General features: G+C 42.3%; 2 protein-coding genes across 6 annotated transcripts in view; one reads left to right on the top strand and one right to left on the bottom strand.

Moving 5' to 3' along the window:
* Positions 1 to 427: 427 nt before the first annotated feature.
* DUS4L (dihydrouridine synthase 4 like) lies at positions 428 to 22,791 on the bottom strand. 3 transcript variants are annotated; one of them, XM_088480205.1, is made up of 7 exons: positions 22,633 to 22,788; positions 20,403 to 20,526; positions 19,561 to 19,682; positions 19,022 to 19,139; positions 14,354 to 14,476; positions 9,503 to 9,729; positions 428 to 2,103 (listed from the first exon to the last, which is right to left on the bottom strand). In XM_088480205.1, exons 2-7 carry the CDS (start codon positions 20,510 to 20,512, stop codon positions 1,856 to 1,858), a joined length of 948 nt encoding a protein of 315 aa, XP_088336331.1. In that variant the 5' UTR covers positions 20,513 to 20,526; positions 22,633 to 22,788; the 3' UTR covers positions 428 to 1,855. The 3 variants fall into 3 exon arrangements, with proteins under 3 accessions (XP_088336331.1, XP_088336332.1, XP_088336333.1); XM_088480206.1 differs by lacking the exon at positions 22,633 to 22,788 and adding an exon at positions 22,573 to 22,625; XM_088480207.1 differs by lacking the exon at positions 14,354 to 14,476 and having other exon boundaries at positions 22,633 to 22,791.
* The window catches only part of COG5 (component of oligomeric golgi complex 5), a 507,901-nt gene continuing 505,714 nt past the window's right edge, over positions 22,460 to 24,646 (top strand). The window contains exon 1 of one of the 3 annotated variants that reach the window (XM_088480203.1): positions 22,460 to 22,826. In XM_088480203.1, coding sequence (XP_088336329.1) covers positions 22,763 to 22,826 — 64 coding nt within the window. In that variant the 5' untranslated portion in view covers positions 22,460 to 22,762. The remainder of the gene's footprint in view (positions 22,827 to 24,646) is intronic. The other 2 variants (XM_088480204.1, XM_088480202.1) reach the window with 2 other exon arrangements.

Genomic DNA, 24,646 nt, shown 5'->3' on the forward strand with positions numbered 1-24,646 from the left:
AACAGCAATGCGGTCTAAGGCTGGGTACACACCTAAAGATTTTCTGTCCAACCATCCAACTAGTTGATTGGTTGGAATGAAAATCTGGTAAGGTATGAAAGCAAATGACAATCAGCAATTTGCTCCCAAACGCTGGAAAATAGACAAAAGCTGTTGTTTGAACAAATTGTTTACATCAAACATTTAACAAACTTGTCTGAACGACCATTTTCATCTGTTTTCTGCCATTTAGGAGCAAATTGCTGATCATCAGTTACTCCCATACGTTACCAGATTTTCATTCCAACCAATCAACTAGTTGGATGGTTGGACAGAAAATCTTTAGGTGTGGTTTGACTTTTTGTAGCAGATACAATAATTTGTAATAGCATTGATACCCCAACAGGGGTAACATAATTGTGCAGTGGTTAACAGGTGATACATGGACTAAAGTGTGAAATATGAAGTTTAATACATCAAAATGAAAAACAATGTAAACTTGACACGTGAATCCAAAAACAGATAGAATTGTGATATTGGAAGAGAAAACTACATTGCCACTCTAAGGTGGCGATTACACTGTGTGTGTGTGTGTGTGTGTGTGTGTGTGTGTGTGTGTGTGTTCACACACATGCTTTTAAATCTGGGAATGCACAGTCAGAAATTAAACTGCAAATACTGCAATCAGAATCGTTCTTTGAAATAGGGCCTAAAAATCACTAAATTTTTGCTCCCTGTGTACAATACTGGAGCCTCCATCTTATCCTATACATTAATAAAAGTTCAAAAAAAAAAAAAATGAAAAGAAGGGTTACTAAAATTATACATGGGCTCTATAAGAAAATGTATCAGGAAATACTTCAAAAAGCAGAACGTGTACAGCTAGAGGAGAAAAGAGAGGCGATATAAAAAACATCCATTAATACAGATCAGCAGGGCAGTATTTTAAAATAATTCTAAAAAACAGTACACACTTTAAAATTGAGGGGAGTAATCTGAATCGTAATTTAAGGAAGAGGTTATTTTTTTAGAGAGAGGAAGATAGTTTCAATAACTAATCTCTTCCAGCAGTTGTGGTGGCAATAATTTAGTAAAGAAGAATTCATGGCTATTGTTAAGACTTTGATCTAGAAATAAAAATCCCTGTAAAAAAATAAGACAATAAAAACGAAGGTCCTAATTCAGAGATGTACGCCAACCCAATGGTTGAGTGGCGCGACCCCCCGCCCCTCTCCACAAGCTGCAGCGTGATTGACTAGCCACCGTTCCCGGAAACAGAGTTGTGGCGCCAAGTTTTCAAGGAGGGACGAGACCACGGTCTGCGTCGGAAGATGCAGATTTCCTGGCCTTGCAGCTGCTAGGACCTGGCCAGGTTGAGGTAAGCTCCAGCTACCTCAGCCTGGCCAAAGGAGCAACCATCGGTCGTGATAGTATTCCCAGCACTGCTTCCTACAGACACCTCCTGCTGCTTTGCATTTTAGGTGGAGAGAATTGCACAGCCTATTGTGTGCGGCTCTGCAATTCTGTCCACCTCTGAATCAGGCCCTAAGGCCACTAGATTGATCGCATGTCTGCCAACACATTCTTTTTCTTTGGTACAATGTAAAAGTCAAATTAATAATATTCATGATAAAACTGAAATATCAGCAAGAGGTTTCCCAGAAAATAAATGTTTGTCCCAACGTAAAATGGTCAACACACAAAGTAACACATTGTGTCACCAGCTATGTGTGCACTTCTAACAAAATGTGTTTTGGAATGATGGAAATACTGTGATATAGCTAAAACTACCATATATGGACCTCCACTGGAGTCAAATTATCTTCTGTATAACAAAATAGAATAGATTATAAATAAAATAAAAATCTAAGTGACATCATACTCCATAAACATCTCTTAAATAATCTATAACAGCTGACGTACTAGATAGAACATTAAAAACTCTCTTCTCTTGTTTTGAGGTTATTCGTTCCATCATATACATCAGATGATGATGGAAACATGTGAAAGGTGTTCCATGTTCCAGAGCTATGTCAACCCAGTCCAGAATACAAGACAGCGGTGTCTCCTCATATCCAGCAAACATGGCTGGGTTTGTTAGGAGGCCTCTGGCAGCCATCACACCTGGAAAACAAAATAAAAATGCTGTCTAGTGTTTTGAGACTAATGACTAAATGTAAATTATTTTATTTTTTTTAAATAAAAAATTCACTTAAGAAGTAACAGCCTCAGAATTTTTATCAACATACCCAGGGCCAGCCCGACCATTACGCCAGATAAGTAGCTGTGTATTATGCAGAAACAGTAGTTGATATATAGGCCCAATGAGGCTTTAACGATATCTGTGTAGAATAGTGTTTATTCCACTAAGGGGCACCAAAATCTATATTCGCTTATCAAAGAAATTGGTGTCGAGCTGACCCTGACGGCAATATTTTATTAAGGGTTTAATACTAATATTACAATTACAAGGGCAAAGTTTTAATCATTCTATTTATAATTACCTTGGTACCTATACCACCACCCCTAGCAGATGCTGAACAGATTGGGCCTATTAGAGAAGGAGAGGGTCTACATTGTGGGCTTTAATCCCGCTGCATATTGCTGGCAGTTTAGGGCAAAATTGCAGTCAATTTGCTGTGATGTGGAAGTCAGAACAAAATTCATAGGCTATTATTTTTAACACAGTCTTTAATTTTACAAATAAACAAAATGTATCTATTGATCTAAAATGGGCAAATGCAGACTGAGCATCATAGAAGATACATATGGCAATGGCTGCTTATCACCGATAATTGTAAACTTTATAGTTAACCTTATGTATATATACACACAGTAAAATCACACAGCAAATAGGGGGATATTTACCAAATCTTGGGGAGATAAAGTGGAGACGTTGCTCAAAGTAACCAATCTGCTTCTAACTGTTACACGTCTAGCACAGCCTGTAAAGTTAGTTAGTAGTTGATTGGTTGGTATGGACAACTTATAGTATGGGGGAGATTTATCAAATCTTGGAGAGAGATAAAGTGTAGATCACTCATATGCAAGATATTTTTTCTGTCATTTCAGATGAACACGAACAATGTGATATCCTTCATAAAAATAGGTTTTCCATCTAAACATTAAATTCTGTTAGAAAAAAAAAAAAAAGGTTCAGTATTGTATTAATAGGAGTACATTTAAAATATATGGAACACAAGATGGGTGTTTGATATCCCTCTGCTTTGTGCAAAATATGTATTTATGTACTGTACGTGTACCAAATAAATGCCCGCATGCTTCTATTTGAAGATTATGTTGCATCTACAGCTGGGTACACATTGGGCAATATATTGGACGTTCAATTGAACGGCCAACATATCACAAGCGCGCCAGCAAATGTGTACTGCAGACGTCGTTCACAGACATAGCATCTGCTCTGTAGCACAGCAGATGGCAGATATAATCGGTGCATCTATACTTTCTGCAGGAACCGCCGGTGACTGACAGCTCAACTGGGTGGGCAGATTCAAATGCCTGCCCAGTTGTGGTGTCAGGGAACACACATCGAACAGCCATCCAGCAAGTCTGAATAGCTTACCTTCTCAGCTGCTGTGCCGGCGGATCCGTTGGGGGGTACCAACCAGCGGAAGGGTTAGATCGTAGGAAGTCCCCCCCAACAAGTTGAGATTCCACAGGGCAGAAGCAGAGGCTGCCCCAAGTGAGATCGGAGACTACAACAGCTTGCAGAGACTCAGTTAGCAGGGTAATCCATTCTGGAAGTAGATAGATGGCAACCTGAATCGTTCAGCGAGCCCATGAGAAAACAGCATCCTCTTCGCCTGGAAGAAACAACCAAAGCCCCGGTATCAGCCAAACTACAGACAACTTCCAAAAGTGATGAAAGTGAGCAGTCGGAACCAGCTTCCTGGCACGAAACATAGTAGGGAAAAAAAAAAACGGGAAAAACCTAGTTCCTGAAAACCACGAAGCAACAGCCATTGAGAGTTCAAGAACCCTAAGAATCTCTTCAGAAGAAGAGCTAGCCTACAGGCAAGAGACACGGGCCATCTCCAATAAAGGGAAGTACCTAACTAAAGAGGCTAGAACCTAGAAGGGCTTTCACGAAGGTGCCTCAGATAACCAGCTGGGATACCCAAAGATAAGGAGAATAACGGCACTTGTTCCCAGAGAGAAGCAAGGGGCGGCATCGTTGTCATGAAAACCAGCACCGAACAGTAAACCATAACAAGGCCTACTGCGTGGCATCCAGACTGAAGCAGGACCTCAACAGAATCTAGCGTAATAGCGTCACTATCTCTAGTTCAGCATAAGAGATGAAGCAGGAAAAGGCCCCCAAAACAAGCAGTAGTCATAGTGAAGCAGCACTGAAAGCTTATCTTGCACTCTGAAGAGAGACTATCGGCCTTCCATCTGGCAGAAGAGGGTAGGTGATGTAACGATTCCTGACAGAGAATGAGTCCCTCCAAAATGGAGGAAATTACTCCTAGCAGAGGAGTCACAAAAGAGGGATACAACTTTTAAAAGATGGCTGGAACTGAAACCAGCGACTGTAAACTGGGAGTCGACGCCTCAGCCATCAGTACTCACACCTAACAGAGACAGCATTTCTGGTAATGAAGGCAGGGTGATACAAACACCACCAGTGGAGACAGATAACGTATCTCTCCGGGATGGTGGAATAAGCTGTATTGGAACTATGGACCCACACGCCAAGAAAAATCTAAGATGTAGGGGCAACTGGCATGTGCAGGTACCGGATATATTCAAATGACTGCAAGGACAGCAGCTGTGTTGGAACTATGAACCCACGCGCCAGAAAAAATCTCATGTGTAGAGTACACTGACGTGAAAAGGTACCATATACTGGCGGATGACTGCTAGAACAGCAGCTAGGGTGCAATGTCAGGTATGCGTTATCCGGAACAGCTGCCCAGGCATTGGTGGAATAAACCCACTTACCTGTGAGATATCTGAATCTCCCTGGTCCCTTTGTAGAAATTTCACTGACCTTCCCATACTCTCAGCGACCAGCAGAGTCAGGTATGCAGAATTTCAATAAGGTCCGTAGGCGTTCTGAGAGCCAATGCTCTACAGCTCGGACTTCAACCTGGAGATGATGCAGTTGAAGATGCTGTAGAAAACTAGCAGAATTGTTAGTGGAAACGCACATGGTCATACAGAGGGACCGCACTCTATTACTGACAGAAGCACAACTAACAGCCCTAGAATGGTCTGGAGGGGGGGAGGAATAGAGACAGAGAGAGAAAGAGAAAGAGAAAAAGAGAAAGAGAGATCTACCCACAAGACGTAGAGTAAGCATTGTTACATTAATGCATAGTATTGCTTATTGGCTAAAGAGAGACGCAGGAAGCCTAGCGTGAGATACTAACTAAGACCCTGTAGCGTTTAAGTTGTTCACATATATGACACCGATGTTAAAATAGAGAACATAACAAAATAATAGACAGCTGGAACCTGCACCACCAAGTTCCACTATATTTGCAAGACAGACCTGACCCTGTCTAACTTCTTGGAGGGTGGTCCCTGGGGCTGCAGAATAGAAACTGTAACTGCAGTCTGTTGTAATTTAAACCAATTAAGCTCTAAGAGAGGATATTTAATTAGAAACTATAAATGGGGCTATCGCAAAAGAGACTGATCATGCTGAGCTAGATCTGATCAGTCTGCGACAGGTCAATACTTTGGAGTACCGGAATGTACCCTGAAAGGGTTCATATACAGGGATACAGAAGGCTTCGAAAAATGTCTCTCTTTATTCCAACACCAAATCGCAGCCTACTTAATATATACGGTATTTAGAATACCTGTTCTGTGCTGCAATTTACTGAAAGGAACAATACTACACTAAATTTTAATCAAAGGCGCAAAGCCATGGCCTAAGTGATGTGGTGCATAATGCCCACAATTAGAGTAGCCAAAGCTGTACCTGGACACTAGTGCCCCTGGAGCACACATGTAAAGTCTTTAGTGTATATGCTGCCGAAGCGAGCACATAAGATCCAAAGTTAGCACAAACGGTTGTGGAAATTTAGGGGAGGAGCCAACAGATCTAATGTATAGTGCGAAGAAATACATTCATATGTGGGAACCGAGCTTCACACCTTAGGCTTTGCAGTCAGACACCTTAGCAATGGAGCCACCTGCTCCTATTATACATACTTATGGAATGATGTTGAAGTATATATACACAGCAAATACAGTCGCCTAGTATTGCCAAATATGCAGCGCATAAGAAGAAAAACGCAGGAGACAGCACACCCGGCTCCATGCTACTTCTATGTCAGAAGAACTATACAGGCAATCAAACAAAGCACCTGAAAACTACTGGTGCCTTGCACAAGAAAACGGTGGGCTGTGCATGTAGGAGCAAAACACCAGCCCCAATCATTTTATGACTAGGTTATCAATTGGCGGGCATCTGGCTAAGAGAGCGCGATAATAAGAGGCTCCTAGGGAGCAGTTTATAATACTGGTTTCTGACAAACAGAAAGGGGAGCTCCCGTTACGAGTCCCTGCGCGGAATTCAAGCAGGGTAGCAGGAGTACTGGAACACCGCTAACTCCAGCTCTCAACATCGGTAACTTGTTTTTAGAGTTAATAAGCTGTTGCTCAGCGGTGCACCGGAAAATGGCAGGATCGTGCTGTTTAAAATATCCGTGCAGCGCTTACTATGGGAGCAGCGTTTCTTCTAACAATAACAGCCGCAGCATGGTCCTCCTCCGGCAACAGGAGGACCATGCGCTGCATTAGAAACACGTGGCTAGATTCAATGCTGTTGAAGGTGGGCTTATAACCTCGCTTGGCTGCACACTGGATGGCTGTTTTAGTGAACAGAACCACATATTTCAGCGCCAATATGCCCCAGGTGTCCTTTACCTTGACTAACAGGAGAGAAATCAGTTAGCGTCCTGTGTGAGTGCCATAGCTCACACTGCCCAGCGATTTGTCTCACCACCCCTGCTAGTCAAGGGTGGTGGTCATACTCACCACTGCTGCGGCAGGGATGCTGGGCGGGGGGGGACGGGGGACCCGGACACAAGCCAGTGTAAGCTTCTGCAGGCCCAGCTGGGTCCGATGACAAAGTATTAATGCCCCCTTCAGGGACGCCGGACACAGGCCGCAGTAGCCGTGGCGACTCCCTTCCCGCCGGCTCCTACGTAGCAGGCAGACTGCCACAGTAAACAGTCTGCCTGTCCTCATTGCTTGTATGAAAAAATACAATCTGAAAAGGCTGGAGACAACCTAGTGTGCACCATCTCTCTCGGGGACAATTTCTAAACTGGGGCTGATGGGGCATAGAGGGGGAGGAGCCAGGCACACTTTAAAATTAAAGTGCCAGGCTCTACTCTACCACCCTCTATACCCCACTGTCTATGCTCCAGTGGATGAAGGAGAAAAATCGTTATTTTAAATGAAAAATGTCAGGACTTGGGGCCTGATTCAGACCCGGTCACAAGCGCTGAGCGCTCGCAACCGGGTCGAGGGTGGCCCACAGGGCATGCGCACGACGGAGACAGCTCCGTCGTGCGAATGCGCGAGACCCGGCTACCGACGGGCAATCCGTCGCTCCGGGTCTCGCACCAAAGGGGGCGAGCTGTCGATGTTGAGCGACAGCTCGCCCCCTCTGGTGGGCGGGCCGGGGGGAGGGGGGGTTTGGTGGCTGCCCAAACGGAGGCGTTCCCATGGGCAGCCCCACTGACATCACAAGTGATGTCAGTGGGAGCTTCCGGCTCTGTTAGAGCCGAAAGCTCTCTGGGGCTTGCGGCAGACAAGACCCTACTTCAAGGGACTCGTTGCAAGCCCGATGGTCGCGTTGGTCTTGACCATCATCATGGCCGCTCGCTATAGCTGTAGGTGGTCACCCACAGCTATGCGAGCGGCCAAGAGGCCACTCCAAAAAAAGAAACAAGCCCGGCCCTGATTCAGAGCGAGCGCTCTGTCAGAGCGAGCGGCTCTGAATCAGGCCCTTGGTTCAGAACTCCTGGGACACCCCCCTCCCCTAATGATCAATTAGCTTAATTGGGCCAATAACTACATGTCATTATTGGGGTATTATTCTGTAAAGTGCAGAATAATGAGTTAAAAGATGTGGTACAGGTATGGATGGATGGATGGATGGATGGATTTTAAACATTGCAGGTGGGAGTTACAGGTTTTTTTTTTTTTTATATTTTTTAAAAGTGGCTTCAAATGGTTTAAAAAATAAAAAAACACCAACTTGTTAGCCTTTTTATGCACCCCTAAATAGAACTATAGCATTTATTTTATCGAAAAATTATTGCTTTCTATATTTTCACTGCTATTACAAAATACATAAATCAGTTATTTGAAACATTTTATAAAGCGCAAAATATTTATCTTTGGGACAGTAAGAGACATCTAGAGGGGTATTCAATTTGGGAGCGAAAAGTCCATGCTGGACTTTTCGCTCCACATCGGAGATTTTCCTGGGATAAAGTATCGGGCGCGCGCCCGCTTTATCCCAGTATTCAATATAAAAGCTACGAAAACGGCAAACTGCGAAGTGGGATCTGCGTAAAAAAACTAATTTTTCCTTGAATAAATTGTAGGACCCCCCTATAGTTGTAAAAACATGGGGGATCACTATGGGTACCCCCGTTTTAGCCTGCAAATGAAAGTCGGGGATTTAAATAGCCGCAGCAGGTGTTTTTTCCCGACATTGAAGAAGTGTTGCAGAAGAGCACTTAGGTTATTTTTTTCGTTTTTTTAAGTGGTCCCATCAAATTTGGGGTACATGAAAATGGGTACTAGCATATTTTTATGTCCCTAAAGTAAGTTTTAAAAATTTCTGCAACTATGCACCTGCCGCTAATAGCCTATTCTAGAAAACACCTGCCGCATACTTGCAGAATAGCCCTGAACCTATTTCCCTATTTTTAAACAATTTTTTCCCATTTTTTTTTTTTTTCACCCCAATTTTTAAATTAATTTTTTTGGGTGTCCCTATTTTTTTTTTAAAACTTTTTTTGACACAGTTATTTTTAAAATGTCATTCCCAGGGGTGCAGGCTATTTTATTTAAGCCTGCACCCCTAAACCCCAATTCTGCACTTTTTTTCACCACCTATTCAGTGGTGAAAAGTTATTCCCGTTTTTTTTTCAAAGACTTTTCGAACCTGCGAAAAGTCTTTGAAATTGAATACAGCGTAAAACCCAAAACCAGCAAAAATGACACAATTTTTTGCAAAATTGTCGCAAAAAATGACTTTTCGCTCCATATTGAATACCCCTACTAGACTGTTATTCAATATTTATTTGCAGTTTTTTAGTGTACAGGCAGATTCCCCATTTTAATATTGTTTTCAATTGGATAATGTGAAAATCAGGAGCTTAGTTAGCCACGGTAATTGGTCAAGATACCCGCTTTAAGAATTGCAGTCAAAATCTAGCACCCAATTGAATATACCCACAATGGTGCAATGTAACATTCATCTAAGTGGCACATGAGTGATAACTGAAGCTCACCATTAACTTACCATCTGCTCCTGTAATTTGACGAATGTTCTCAGCTTCTTTTAAACTTTTGATATCTCCATTAGCCACAACAGGTATAGACAGGCTGTCCTTAATGACTCTTATTGCATCATAGTGCACAGGCTGATGTCTCTCTTCGGGAAGCCTCCCATGGACTGTGATCCAGGAAACACCTGCAGCCTCTGCTTTCCGACACAAGTCTACTGTCTTCACAATGTCAGCATGAATCCTAAAATTCAAGAAATTTAAGTTAAGATTAATTTATTTATTTTTGTACACTCATTATCAGTATCCAGGTAACAGTCCTAAGAAATTATTATTCCACCCTTGTAGAATTTGATTTGGTAGATCTCTTATTTCTGGACAAATAGTACTATTGAAATAAATGCTTACTGGGGGTTAATTTTTACTACAGTGGTGTTCTTATCTAGCATCTTGCAAAAGTATTCAGACCCTTGTTCAATTCGATCATTTTACCGAGTAACAAATCATACAATTAACTTTTGGTTTCTTTGATACGCTTATTTCACAGCACTGAAACTCTAAATAATTTTTTTTTTGTTTTAATTCTATATGTGCAGCATATACGGCAAAAAAGAAATATAAGAATTCCCACATTAGTCGGGTGATTCTTATTCCCCCCACCCATTATGCTAATGACAAAACCACTCTGATGGAGGTCTTCACATCTCCTCAGTATGGGTATTATATATCCTGAATTGCAACCGTTCGCTCATGTGAGGCTGTTCCTTCAGTGTACAGTTTATGCCTATTTAATACTATGCCTCTTGTACACTTTTCTTTTGCAGCTAGAATTAAAGATTTTATGCACTATGAAGGATCCCATTACTCATGTTTTTTTTTAATGTGTTCAACCTGTGAGAATTCGCTAATTAAGGGGACTGCTCCAGATTTACTGGAAGCTTGGTGCCTGCTTACACAACTGGATAATTCTCTCTGACCTTAAAGAAGGCTGGTCTATGATCTGTTAGTAGCAGCATTGGATTAACTTTCCGATATCAAAACGAAAGCGGACTATACGTGGAGAGCACTTTATTACATTTATCAACGTACATATTTAAATGAAGGGTCTTTTTTTCAAACTATTGTAACGACTTATATAAGATCATTGCTTACATATAGGCACTAGTATAGGGTTTTTAAACCAAATATTCACAAGGTGGACATACCCTATAAAATACGACACTAGTACTATGAGTGAGGAAACATACACTGCAATACAGTATGAGTGACTTCTGCAACACCAGTGAGCACAGAAAAGCTTCACCTTGGCAAATGGTTTCTATACATTTGAATGATTGTTTCATTTAGTGCTAATGGAGAGTTATGCGGAGATGGCAGTATGCTGCACTGCCGATGTCAGACGCAGTGGAGCAATTTTTGTCTTTTGCGCATCATATATGTCGCACTGCACATGCGTCCAGATAGCATGCGCACAGTGTTGGGATTATGATTGAGGCGCAAGGAGAACAGTCTCAGAAATGTGTTCAAAATGTAGTGGGCATTTCTGGGCGGTGACAGGGAGATGGCTTAGCGCACGCATGGAAATGGTCTGACTTATGGAGTGTTGCGGGTGTGATAGTGAAAGTGGTTGCTTCACCGCTCACATAGGAGGTCATACTCAGATGGAGAAACTGAACCTGCCATAGGTAGAGATGCACCAATCAGTATTTCGTCTAGGGACGCCGATAGTGGGCGTCTTAGTCCTTGCACATTATGAAGCATGGATGTACACCAGGGAAGGGCTTTGTAGCAGCATTTGCATAAGGATGGCATTTGCATATGGGCGACCACCAACAGACACAGTCATGACCGCGTCTGACTCAGAATAAAGTCTCCACTGTGTGTGTTCTGAACATTTTACAGAATATTTTCTGCTACTATTACATGCACACATGTGGCTCTGATCTTCCTATGGTGCACTTCATCTATTGGCTTTCTGACAGAGGAGGGACAGAAGCTTGCACTGACTGTGCACACTGGCTCTGAAAGCAACATGGAAGACACAAAGTAAAGCATGTTGCATCTTCTGTCCCTTCCATGTTCTACCTTGTATACATGCAGTGAAACGGTGTTTGGGGACATGATAATGATGCACAGGACTGTACTGTGATTTGGGGATATGATGATGCTGCTGCTGCGTAAGACTGTACTGCGATTTGGGGATGCTGCTGCGTAGGACTGTACTGCGATTTGGGGATGATGCTGCTGCATAGGACTGTACTGCGATTTGGGGATGATGCTGCTGCGTAGGACTGTACTGCGATTTGGGGATGATGCTGCTGCGTAGGACTGTACTGCGATTTGGGGATGATGCTGCTGCATAGGACTGTACTGCGATTTGGGGATGCTGCTGCGTAGGACTGTACTGCGATTTGGGGATGATGCTGCTGCATAGGACTGTACTGCGATTTGGGGATGCTGCTGCGTAGGACTGTACTGCGATTTGGGGATGATGCTGCTGCATAGGACTGTACTGCGATTTGGGGATGCTGCTGCGTAGGACTGTACTGCGATTTGGGGATGATGCTGCTGCATAGGACTGTACTGCGATTTGGGGATGCTGCTGCGTAGGACTGTACTGCGATTTGGGGATGATGCTGCTGCATAGGACTGTACTGCGATTTGGGGATGCTGCTGCGTAGGACTGTACTGCGATTTGGGGATGATGCTGCTGCATAGGACTGTACTGCGATTTGGGGATGCTGCTGCGTAGGACTGTACTGCGATTTGGGGATGATGCTGCTGCATAGGACTGTACTGCGATTTGGGGATGCTGCTGCGTAGGACTGTACTGCGATTTGGGGATAATGCTGCTGCATAGGACTGTACTGCGATTTGGGGATGATGCTGCTGCATAGGACTGTACTGAGATTTGGGGATGCTGCTGCGTAGGACTGTACTGCGATTTGGGGATGATGCTGCTGCGTAGGACTGTACTGTGATTTGGGGATGCTGCTGCGTAGGACTGTACTGCGATTTGGGGATGATGCTGCTGCATAGGACTGTATTGTGATTTGGGGATGATGTACTGCGATTTGGGGGATGATGCTGCACAGGACTGTACTGTGATTTAGGGATGATGCTGTTTAGGACTGTACTGTGATTTAGGGATGATGAGGACGACTGTACTAGGATTTGGAGATATGATGATGATGCGCAGGACTGTACTGCGATTTGGAGATGATGAAAAGTGCTGTACTGTGATCTGGGGATGTGATGATGCAGCAGAGTGCTGTACTGTGATCTAGGGATGTGATGATGCAGCAGAGTGCTGTACTGTGATCTAGGGATGTGATAATGCAGAGGACAGTAGTGTAATTTGGGAATACGATAATGATGCAGAGTGCTGTACTGTGATCTGGGGATATGATGATGCAGAGGACTATACTGTGATCTGGGGATATGATGATGCATAGGACTGTACTGTGATTTGGGGATATGATAATGATGCGCAGGACTGTATTGTGATTAGGAGGTATGATAATGATGCATAGGACTGTACTGTGATTTGGGGATATGATAATGATGCGCAGGACTGTATTGTGATTAGGAGATATGATAATGATGCACAGGACTGTAAGGTGATTTGGGGATATGATGATGATACAGAAGGCTGTACTGTGTTTTGTGGATTTGAGGTTTCGAGATATCTGTTTTTAGGATTTGATCATGTTGTGGCTGACTGATGTATTTGCAACCTCTAGACAAAAAAGTGGAGACCCATCATTGATTTCAACCATAAACAGAAATACAGCATAGGACACAGGTTCTCAAACTCGGTCCTTGGGACCCCAAACAGTGCATGTTTTGCAGGTCTCCTCACATAATTACTACTAAAATAATTAGCTGCACCTGTGGATCTTTTAAAATGTATCAGTGAGTAATGAATACACCTGTGCACCTGCTGGGTGACCTGGAAAATGAGAACTGTGTGGGGTCCTGAGGACAGAGTTTGAGAACCACTAGCATAGGAGGATCAAAAGCACCCATGTGCACATTCTCTCTGACTTCTAAAGAGACAGCTAAATAGAATGACCACTCTTGGGATGGTTGTGTCAATACCATAATGCTAAGATTATTAGGAACTCTTTATGTACATGCTACTGAATATACTTGACTCATATTGCTGTATACATGAGTCAAATAGTATGGAGGTGTTTCTTAAACTGTAAAGATTTGTCCAAGACAAACTGAACACATTGTCAGACATACACATACTGGTGCCCAATAAATATGTGCCCCAATCTGTACCTTTTTTTAGTCATATATTCTTGTACCAGCTAATTAGGCAATTAAAACAATGACTCTGGGGTATATTTACTAAAGTGCGGGTTTATAGAAGTGGAGATGTTACCCATAGCAACCAATAAGATTCTACTTATTTATGTAGCACCTTCTAGAAGATAATAGATAGCAACCAGATTCTATGGGCAACATCTCCACTTCTATAAACCCGCACTTTAGTAAATATACCCCTCTGTGTTAGTTATTATATGCTAGTATATATAATTTTTGTGTTCTTAATACCTTTTCGTGATGGTAAATAAAAATATATGAACACATTTGCCTGCTTATGAATACAGTGCATGTCATTACTGACTACTGTACTTCCAGTATCTTATGGTTTCTTTATTGCATTACATAAAAACACGAGTTATGTAAGATTAAGGTTATGGTTTTTGACAAGGGTTGAGGGAAGTCAGTTGCTAATGAATAAGCATAATTCTTTTTCCTGCAGACTACACACTTCTATTAAAATGACTAATGATAACAATACTAATAATTACAGAGCAGTTTAATAATAACGTGTAGCAGTGGTCTAATATTACCTTATTTTAATGGACACAGAAAATCTTGGATTCTCGACATAGCTGCGCACTTGTCTCACCATATCATGGACCAACTGAGGACGATTTATTAAGCAAGCGCCATAACCTTCTGACATTGCCCACCTGGTATAAGAACAAACACAGGTTAAAGTTGTTTCTAGACTAATACCCCTTTCAGACATACCGAGAATCCCAGGAATTTGGCCTGCCTCAGCCAAATGCCCGAGTTGCCGCGTATGTCTGAAAGGTACCTACCCGGGAACACGTTCCCGGGTAGCTGACCCTTCAATCGACCAGGGAATTTCCCAGGATTTAAGTCCCGGGAAATTACCCTGCTTATGTCTGAATGGTGCTACCCGGGAATTTACTACTCCCGGGCTGCACCAAGCAGCTTTTACATTGAGTTGGCAGCGCAGAGCGTCCTATAGGATGCTCAGCGCTGCCACTCACCACCCCCCGCGCCAGTGGCTGTGTCGCTGTAGATGGAATCAGCCGGACGCTGGGGACACCCGCCTGCGCTGGAGACCGGGATTAAATAATAAAATTAAAAATGCTGCATTTTGATTTTCCGGCTTCCAGCAGCCCTTTGATGACATCATCAGTGGCAGACGTAGAGGGGATAGGCTAGGAGGAGCAGACGGCAAGGAGAGGCAGGTAAGCAGAAAAACCCGGCTTATGTCTGAAAGGGGTCTACTTGGGAATTTCCCGGGTAGACACTGTAGTGTGAAAGGGGGGTCTTCGACCAAATACCCGGGAATTTGCATAGGAGAAATTCCCGAGTCTGAGCAGGAAATTTCCCGGGTTGTATGTCTGAAAGGGGTATAATTGAGAGCTGCACTTTTCAGCTAACCTATATAAACACATTTAGCAAAATTAAAGATACCTTGTAGAAGAGGAAATATTGAGGTTCATGGGGAACCAGAAGCCTGGTAATCCTTTGAATGAGACGTTTAACATTACCGCAGAGTTTCTGCAGTTAGGGGCACATGCTCCAGCCTGGTTGCAGCCTCTTTAGCATATATCAGAAACTATGGAAGTGAATGCACTAACTCTGGAAGGGATCATGTACCACTGACGGTATCGTTTGTACATGTTATACTTTATGCACATGCAAATAGAGGTCTTGGGTAGATTTTTCAGGATGGAGAACCACCCCCAACTTTCTTTACCATTTAAATTCACATGCTACCTGCATAACGGAAAAAAGTGTAGGGCCGTGGTCCTTGACTGCTGTGAAAAAAAAGTTGGGGATATGCCATCTTGACTGATAGTCAGCAAAAGATGGCATATGGCCCAGATTGCAGCTATCATTATGAAACACAATTTTGTTGACAACAGGCAGGACAATGTTCGCAGCACATTGTTGATGTATAAAATGATCTTGTGGTGATGATGCCTGACATATTGCTATCACACCAAACCCTTGATGAGAGATTCTAGGATAAGGGAGAAAACCAGAAGTCAACAAAGACATACCTAGTGGGTCCAGTTAGGACTTTCAAAAGGTGCAGTTGAGAAGCAGTTAACAGAAATAGTGGCAGATGGGCTCTAGGACAGGGTTATGATGCCTTTGAGAAATTCACTCTTAACGTTGAACACCAAGAGAGTCTACTCTATAGAAGTCCATCAACCCTGTTAAAGCCTATGACCAGAATTGGGTGGCGTGTACAGTTGGCTATATAAATAAGACCTATTGATATGGCTGGGTGAGAGCAGGCATGACCTAACATTGGCTCAATGCAGGAGACTTTTGCATATGTTTTTTTCAGATCAGCGTTAAGAAACAATATTGGTCTATAACTTGCGCATACACTCCCTTCCAATCACAAGTTCACCACAAAAGAAAAAAATCAGTGCAGCCTAGTCGCATGATACAGTGATTGAACCGCCTGTGTCAGCCTGTCTCTACCTGAGCTCTTTCAAAAGATTCAAGTCGTCACCAAACAAGCAATTATTTTATTAAAGCTATACCTGAGACTACACTTAAGATTCCAAAATACACAATTTGATAGTAGCACTTCTATAGTTATCAATACAATGTGTTGGACTCCAAACCAGCTACATTAACAACAATTTACTCTCAAACTTCTCGTGGATCCTAGCCATGGGAAAGCCACAATGATGTGGCTTTCCCCCCCAGCTGTAGAATTGGGTGTGATGCTAGGTATGCGTCACACCCAATTCTACAGCTGGGGGGGAATGTGGATGTTATTGGGGAAATCATATACACAATGTACCATACTTTCATAGAAAATATCAACAAAACATTTTGAAAGTACCATGTATAGAAATTATACCAAGTTTAGATTTTATTTGGTACTTGTGTACTTTACGGACTCATTGCAGAGAGAACCCAATGAGTGTTTTAAATGGTACGTGTGTTTTATACGTAAACAAGTACCGAAAGTTGTCCCCACCTAAAGAAGAGAAAGTTGCCCGCTCGCCACAAGGTTGTATTCCCCCTCTATGCCTTCTTGGATGCTAGGGAATGACGCTGAACACTGGCTGATGATGTCAGGGTCCTCTCCGTGAAGGGGATTTAGATTGATTTGGGAGGTGTGTGTCCAAAGTGACATCTAAATTGCAGTGTAATAATAAAGCTATCCAGCATGTGTGGGCTACAAGCAAAAGCAGCAGTATTTAGCCAAATAAAATGTATGTATTTGCTCCCCTTGCTGTGCAAAATGGTTAGTCCAGGTACATTTACTTACTCTCTTACTCTTTTCCCAAATGTGAATCAGGCCCATAGTTAGTGTTCACTCTAGGTCCGGTGCCAGGCAGGGAGCTGACCTAGAGAAAGGGCACTCCGGCATACGAACCAGAATAGGGGCGTGGCCACGAGAAAGGGGAGTGTGTCTTTAAGATGCAGCCCCTTTTCATCACTCTTATGGACATGCTGGGCTTCCCTCAAGCTCTCCTTTCTCTGTGAATAGCTGTCGGGCGCATTTGCCCTGCATCGCTACACCGCAGTTTTACCTACCCGCGGGACACTGTGGTCCGCAGGTGAGGACGGCAACTGTAAGCTGTTTTAACAGGGCGCCTTCAAAATGGGCAGGGCGCATTCTGCCCTTTTGAAAACGGGCAGATTATGTAAGATCTAGCTCCAACTCCCTAAAACTAGGTTTTGTTTACACTTAAAAGCCTGTGGAATGATTTAAACAGTGTTGAGAATCAAGTGTAATTTAGGTCAAGCTTAGGTTACATGTGGCTCTGTAAAAATAGTTGAACTACAACAGCCAGCATTAGTTCTAGCAAAGAATTGTCCACCATATCACAAGGAATTAGTGTATGTGAGATGTAAATTATTCTCAGTATTTTAAGCTGGAAATGTGGGACACTGGTGATAAACAAATGCATGCCACAGAGCATGTAAGCATGACAGTAATATTTGTGTTCAATATATAAACAACATTGCCAAATGAAAGGAAAGCATCTAAAATAGTATTTTACTGTAACATTTAGAAGAACACTTTTTGCACTAAGCTATTGATGGAGATTGTGTAATATATATATATATATATATATATATATATATATATATATGAATACACATACATGCACACATATACATACACACACATACTGCTAGTGTGGGTCCTTTCAACTAGTAAATCTAGAAATAAATGTATAATTGTCTATGGAGGTGGAACTGTGCTTGCAGGTGGTTGCTACTGTAGTGTGTATAAGCGCCATAGTTGGTGGATGCAGCTAGAATACATGGAATGTGGATGAGTGTGTGGAGTATAGTGGGAAGTTACAATTATAAAATGCGTTAGAAGTGCAGCACTTATTTTTTTCTTAATTTATTGTGTACTGCTTAAAGCCATTGGTTCCATTAAGCAATAAAACAGGTGATGGAATCACAATAATGTTAGAAGTGTTAGGATAAGTTTCATATTTGTAAGAGATAAATAAAGGTAATTAGAAAAGTACTTACTGTATTCAACTAAGCAAAGTCTTAAATGACGTGTTAAACATGAATGTCTGAATGACATATTGACTAACATCTTGCACAGTTTCTGCTACATAATATCTGCCTCTTCTGTCCTATACAGATCGAAATCTTTCCCAACAGATCACAATGGTTTAACACCATGAACAATATTATATGTATTCATTGTTGTTTGTCAGTTTTTTTGTTTTTTTTTTAAATAAAAAGTCTTCCTTTTTTGTAATTACATTTTATTGGTAATCAAAAACTTGAATGGGTACAGAAATAAGAACAGTGGAAAAAGGAAAAGAGGGAAATAAAACTGGGGAGGGACACTAAAAATGTTGTTTTAAAGATATTACATTGTTATGAGGGCATGGTTAGTTACACCAACAAAATAACTAATTCACAGTTTATAACCAGCATTTGCTGAAACAATGAATTCAGAGTGGGCTTATAGGTGTTCCAAAAAGGGCGACCACAAATTAAAAAATTCCTTGGCTCCACTGCCACAAAATGGGGGCTCGGGGTGTGCCCGCACAGACTAATAGCTGCTTTTGGCTTTCTAATGCTCTGTTCATTCTCACATACCCCCCTAGGCTGTATGCATAACAGTGGTTGGGTGAAGTAGGATAAACGGTGGTTGGCTGAAGTAGTCGCAAGATACCTGCCCTGGGTACTCCACATATATTAATCTGGATGTGAAAGTATTAATGAAAAACAAAGTTTTGGCTTACCTCTGAGGACATCCACAATTCAGATCAATGCCACCAGCAAAAGGGCAGACAAGTAGGGCTGCATCAGCTAGAACGTTTGTTTCTTTAGCAGCAAACTGTACAACAAGTGGCTGATCACCTACAGAAATGGATCAGGCACATGTGAAAATGTATTTCATCACAATACTAACATTTAAACTAAAACACCAACAATCTACAATAAGATAATGGATAACAGTACTTCTATAACTATAGCAAGATAGCTAATTAAATAAAGAAGGATGGAAAATACTGCGACTCCTCACGAGATACATCATGCAGTACTGGTTATAACTATTTAAGTTACGAACATCTGACATTACTAAAAAAAAAACAAAATCACAAATAGTTGCATTTTTAATGTATCTAATGATGTATCCATTTTTTGCAGACTGTAAGACGACCCATGAAAAAAGGAAAACAAATCATTTCTGGTTCAGTACACTGGAATAAAGAATATACTTTGGTTTATATAGGCACTTGTCTGTGGTTTGCCTTATGCTTTGTTTTCAGGGAAATACCTAGATTTGTAGTGAATTCACTGTCTCTGGCTTTGGCAGATTTGACGAAGTCAGCAGCGACGATCATTGGTGTATAACAAAGGTCACAGCCATATTTTCTCACTAGGGTTCTGAAAGCCAGCCTAAAACAGGAAAAAGTGATAATATACAATTATCCATAAAAGAAAAACATTGAAAGTACAATTTACCCAGTGGTGCCAAATTCCATGCCATTTGTTAACATTAGTTAAAAGCATGTAATGAATATGAAAAGTAGCAAACTAGATTCAATGACCCCCATACCCACTAGCAATATTTACTATCAGTTGGGAGTGTTTGCATTTAGTGGTTAGCAGATGCTAAGTACTCCATTTACTTGCATGCAATGCAAATGAATGGTTCATCTAAATGAAGTGTCCTCCCTTACCACCCCCCACCCCTGTTTGCAGGTGCAAGTTAGCCATGCACAATAAACGCAATTGACATTTCAAGTTACTGGGGTTTAACACAACAACATGTAAGGGCATTCAGGGGGCAATTCAATTCTATGTGAGGTTACATCACTCAACGTATTGTGATGTGCGGTGCGCCTATACATATAGTAGCCCAACGTTAATTTCCTGAGCATCACTGTGGAAGAACTCACATGCTGTTCTAACAGTACATCATGTGTACCGCTACGGCATTAAAAAAAAAAAAAATTTAATTGCCTCCTAAATGTGCTAGAAAACAGCCATGTTTTGCAGTATTTATGACACTGAAATAACGGTTTTCATATGACTCTTCAATGCCATATTAAGAAACTAAAGCAAGCACACTCCAGCAAAATGAGGACTGTTGAACAAAAATACACCAATACTTACTTGGAATATCGTACCATGGGTGCACATATTTTTACTGTATTACTAGAACAGAACAAATCCACTGGATTTTGGGGGAGGAATATTTTGTCATCTCCTTTTGGAAGATACATAGGGACAGATAATCCTTTAAAATAAACGCAAACAAGACAATCAAATATTACCTGGAACTTGAACTATAGTAAATTTAAATGAATGCAGTTAACAGCTAGCAAATGAACTGGAAGTATAAAACATTGCAGAGAAGACTTGATGTAATAAGTAGGTGTATAGAAGTGCAAATCTTACTATTTTAGTACACAGTAAAAACAAACATATAATAAACAGTAATACATCGATTCCCAAATAAATGAGTTTGATAAAAAAAAAATGCTTGAACAGAATTATTTTAAATAAAAACTAGGGATGGGAATCATTTGATGGTTCATCGGAAACATCGGTTAAATGGTTTCGATGTTCGATGTTTAACCCTGCAATGTTTTTGATTCAATGTTTCATTACCATCGCAAGATTTCTCCCCCGATGTTTTTCCCTGCTTTTCCAATGTTTTTTTAGTTATTTTTTTTGTAACACTTTGGTGCTGTCATTGCTTTGGGCTGCCAGCTGGCTCTCTCCTTGTTTTATAGTCAGTTACAACTAAAACTACAACTATTAAGAATAGAGTACAAAACACTGACTGGGCTATGGCTGCTGTGTGCATGCTGCTGCTGGGGGAGGTGGCTGACAGAGTGACAGACACTCTGGTCAGCCAATTAGCAGCAGCACATAGGACAGTCCCACCCCTGGCTCACTGTCACTGGTGCTGCTCTCAGTGAACACTGGTTGGCTGCCGCAGCTGGGGTGTCTGGCTGCTGCAGCTATTGGTAACTGAGCTGTCAGTCTCATAGTGTCACTGTCAGGCACTCACTGCATGTGCACTCTGCATGTGACAGACCCAGCGGTACCTCAGTGTCTGTAGTGACATCATTGGTGAGGAGCTGAGAGGGTAACAGCTAGATCCCTTTCCGTAGATTGACCATGACATCATCAGCCAGTTTCCAACATCATTCCCTACCATCCAAGTGGGCATAGAGGGGGAATATAACCATGTGGTGAGTGTAGCGATCCACCATGCCCGAAGCGTGGCGAGCGAAGCCAGCAGTAACACACAACACTTCTGCAATACTGTCTGTCACTAGTAGTGCCCTGCCAGCAGTAACACACAACACTTCTGCAATACTGTCTGTCACTAGTAGTGAGTATTGACAATACAAATAAAATGGCACCACCCAAAAGTCATTTGTGGAAACATTTTGATAGGAAAGATAATGAGCCCAAAACAGCTATTTGCAGATACTGCAGCAAGAAAATAAAAACATGTGCAAACACATCTAATTTAAAATGCCACCTTGAAATCAAATACCCTCTTGTGCTGCTTTGTGTATATATATATATATATATATATATATATACATACACTGTTTGCCTCCATGAAGACAGCCATAGTATAAGTCTATTAAATGTTTCAATACAGTATATTAAAAAAAAAAAAAAACATTGGTAAACATCGGTTTCAGAGAACCAATGTTTATATCCAAATAAAGTTTTGCATTCAATGTTAAAAACATCGGTACTTCCAATGTTTTCTTTTGATGTCCCATCCCTAATAAAAACATATATCTCTTTAATACCACCGCTCCCCTTCCCATAACAGTAAATCCCTTGGCTAAGCCTACTTTAAGGGGTTACACATCTTACAACAAATTCAAACATTTATTTTACAATTAGTGCAATACAATATGTTTGGTCTGTGACAGAAATAATTGTGATCACAGACGTCTAAGATGTTCTCTGCCTTGTTTCAGCAAATACCATGCTAGATATTGTACACCTACCCTCCAACATGACCCCTTCCATTAGGTACACAATACTCTGCTCCTGAACTTCCCCGATTGCAGACACCTGTGCTGAAACATCTGTCTCATCCACTACCTAGTACAACACAGGTGACTGCACTCATACATTAGGTGGGAAGCCCAGGAGCAGAGCATTTTTTGTACCTAATGGAACGGGTCATGTTGGAGAGTTGGCTGTATATTGCACGTACTATGCTGAAGCACAGAGGAGCTTCACTGACACATAAGCAGTGAGTGCGCGATTTACTTTTACAAAAAGAATAAAGCCCCAGCATTACCTGTGCACTCAGACCCGGTCCCTATCTACATACGCACCAACACTGACCGCTCTCACTCACCGGACTGGTCTCTGGCAGCAGCTGTCCACGCTGTATTCGCTGACGTTGGAGTGTGCGACCGGCAGGCGCAACCGTTTTACGTCATCATACGTGGAGGATTGCAGTGACAGTCCTAACTCCAGTATCCAACATGGAGGGGAGAAGCAGTACAGACCCAGGGGGACTTGGAACAGCCCGGGATATACTGCGGGATGGTGAGTATGACTATGGGAAATACACGGGAAGTGGGGCTGCCTGATCTGTGCTGGTTTATCTATTCCTTTACTATACCATATGACAGACATGGGGATATTTCCCATTTGCTTTAATAATCTGGACTAAATTATCTGGAGTGGAGTTAAATAAATTTTTAACTACGGTATTTGTAGAGGTTGGAAAATACGTAGGTTGAGCAGAAGCAGGCTTTTATTACACTGACGAGGAATAAGGTTGGTTGCCATGTAAACTTGAGGAAGTTAACCACAGGTTCTCAAACTCGATCCCAAGGACAAGGGCTTAAAGTGGTCCTGGAGAGCTGCTGGACCTCATCTTTCCTGTCACCACCGCTGCCCCCCCCTCCCCAGGTTATGTGGAGCAACTCTGAGATGGTGTCTTACCACTGCCAGAGGTACAATTAGGGTTGATGGTGCCCAGAGCAATTAAAAAAAAAGAACTTGCCCATTTTTTTATGGGGTCTTTGTCACTTGGGTACCCCATGATTTTTTTCTTTTTGTAACCCCTGTGCATCTTCTATGCTGTGAAGTCTTTTCTTACCTAGATGGTGGTTTCTCTGCAATGGGGAACATCTAAAGAAATTGAACTTCTCATAGGCAGTGTATTGATCCAGTATTCATTATGCATATAGAAGATCATGTGGTACGGTAGCCACCAGTTTGTGTAGAAATAATATGTCGCCTTCATAGAGTTCCATTACCGCTGCATCTCTTCACCAGTGTCATCTTCCCCCTACTTCTCTTCAGCACCATCTTCCTGTATCTCACCAGGTCACCCCCCCCCTGCATCTCTCCACCTCACCCCTCTGTGTCTCTCCAGCTTCCTCCCCACCTGCATCTTTCTAGCCCAGTGGTTCCCAAACTGTGTGCCGGGGTGCCTTGGGACACTTGCAGGGGTGCCTCATGTTGGTGGTCCAGCACCAAGTCAAATTATTTGTAGTCAATGTAATGTAAATATGTTGGCAAACAAGCGCAAACCTGTACACCGCCATATAACTGAGCCTAGGGATAAGCACAATTTACTACTCTTTACTATTTTACTATTTTTTTTTTTCTTAATTCACAATAACAAACTTAAACTCAGGGGTGTGATGAAAACAATGCTAATACTCTAGGGTGCTGTGATTCAAAAAACCACTGCTCTAGCCTCATCCCTGCTTGTGTCTCTCCAGAGCCATCATCATGCCCTGTAACTGACCCCCTTTATATATGTATTGATTTTATTCCCCAGTCACTGCTACCCCTACTTTATATCTATTTTATTTATCAGCCAAGCAGCCCCAACCCCAGTGATCCCTGACCTGACCAAAACCCCACCACATCCCACCATTATTATTTTTGTTAACGTGATGTAATAGTTCTGTCATTGCTGTTGCATCAACCCAGCAGCACCCACACCCTTCACTCACTAATAACACCCCCAGCACCCCTCACACCCACAACCCCAATATGCTACCCCCCCAACTTCAGTATCCTCCCCCCACCCCTCCATCCAGCGTCTCCACTTACTGTTGCTGCTTCAGGGAAACCTGTGGGCTGCTGTGTGTTCCATCTCCTTCAGCCAGAACAGATGGAGCGGGACACGCCGCTTGTATGAAAGCAGGAGCCAACAGCTGAGGTCAGGGCATAGGTGTGCACTTCTTTCTGTTTGCCCGTCCCTTATGTGTGCAACACAGCAGTGGCCATGGGCTTATGCCCTCCAACACCCAGTCTGCATACAGTGGGAATGAGATGTCATCAGACGTCCTCTCATCATGTCACTGCGTCTCTTTCCCAGCCTCCCACCTGCTGTTGAGTTTGAG

The sequence above is a fragment of the Taudactylus pleione genome, unplaced genomic scaffold (genome assembly GCF_031769625.1).
Source record: "Taudactylus pleione unplaced genomic scaffold, aTauple2 ptg000251l, whole genome shotgun sequence".
NCBI lineage: Eukaryota > Metazoa > Chordata > Amphibia > Anura > Myobatrachidae > Taudactylus > Taudactylus pleione.